Consider the following 686-nt stretch of genomic DNA (forward strand, 5'->3'; position numbering starts at 1 on the left):
CAGCTGGGAACACGATCTTGAAGAGGACGAGTACGAGGTGGAACGGATCGCTGACGTGCGTTCGAACAGGAAGCCGCGATACGGCCGTACACGACACGAATACCTAGTCTTTTGGAAAGGCTACGCCAAGCCGTCCTGGGTAGATGATATCGATCTCAACTGTAGAGCGTTACTAAAGGACTTGACCGGGGACGGACAGATCGCAACCGGTTCGAGGCGATGCAGTCGCATGAGGAGTAAGCGGTGGAACATCTGCGGTGGGTTGGCCACCGTGGAGAAGTGAGAGGAAGAAGGATCTGCAGGAAGGCTGCAGATTTCAAGGAGGAGGTGGTGCATGTGGAGTGCCGTAGGCCTGAATAGGCCAGGAAACCTAGGCAATGCACCCTCAAGAATTCTGGAAGAAGTGAAAGAAGATACACATGGATTAAGTAGGATTAGATCGGACGGAACCTTTTCGAGGAGAGCTGAAACCTACAAGTTGCTGGCCTACACATAACGGCAGGACGCGATCAGGAAGAGGAGGGCACGAACTTACCAAGCAAGCGAGCGATCCCAAGTGCCGGATGATCTTCTGGTACGTCGCGGTAATGGTTGCGCCAGCGATCGGCGCGTCCGTGATGGCCAACGCCTCCAGTAGATCGGCAGGATCAGCGCCGTCCTCGATCCCAGGATACCAGGCCTGTAAC

The 686-nt window shown here is 55.1% G+C and overlaps 1 protein-coding gene across 1 annotated transcript; it reads right to left on the reverse strand.

Moving 5' to 3' along the window:
- Positions 1–471: 471 nt before the first annotated feature.
- Positions 472–658, reverse strand: PPTG_24888 (hypothetical protein; the record flags this gene model as incomplete). The annotated part of the gene is made up of 2 exons (XM_008918836.1): positions 472–486; positions 536–658. Coding segments are annotated over 2 exons (138 nt in total), but the record flags the coding sequence as incomplete, so codon positions are not given.
- Between the last annotated feature and the right edge of the window lie 28 nt (positions 659–686).

This window comes from Phytophthora parasitica, assembly GCF_000247585.1.
Source record: "Phytophthora parasitica INRA-310 unplaced genomic scaffold supercont2.331, whole genome shotgun sequence".
Lineage (NCBI taxonomy): Eukaryota > Oomycota > Peronosporomycetes > Peronosporales > Peronosporaceae > Phytophthora > Phytophthora nicotianae.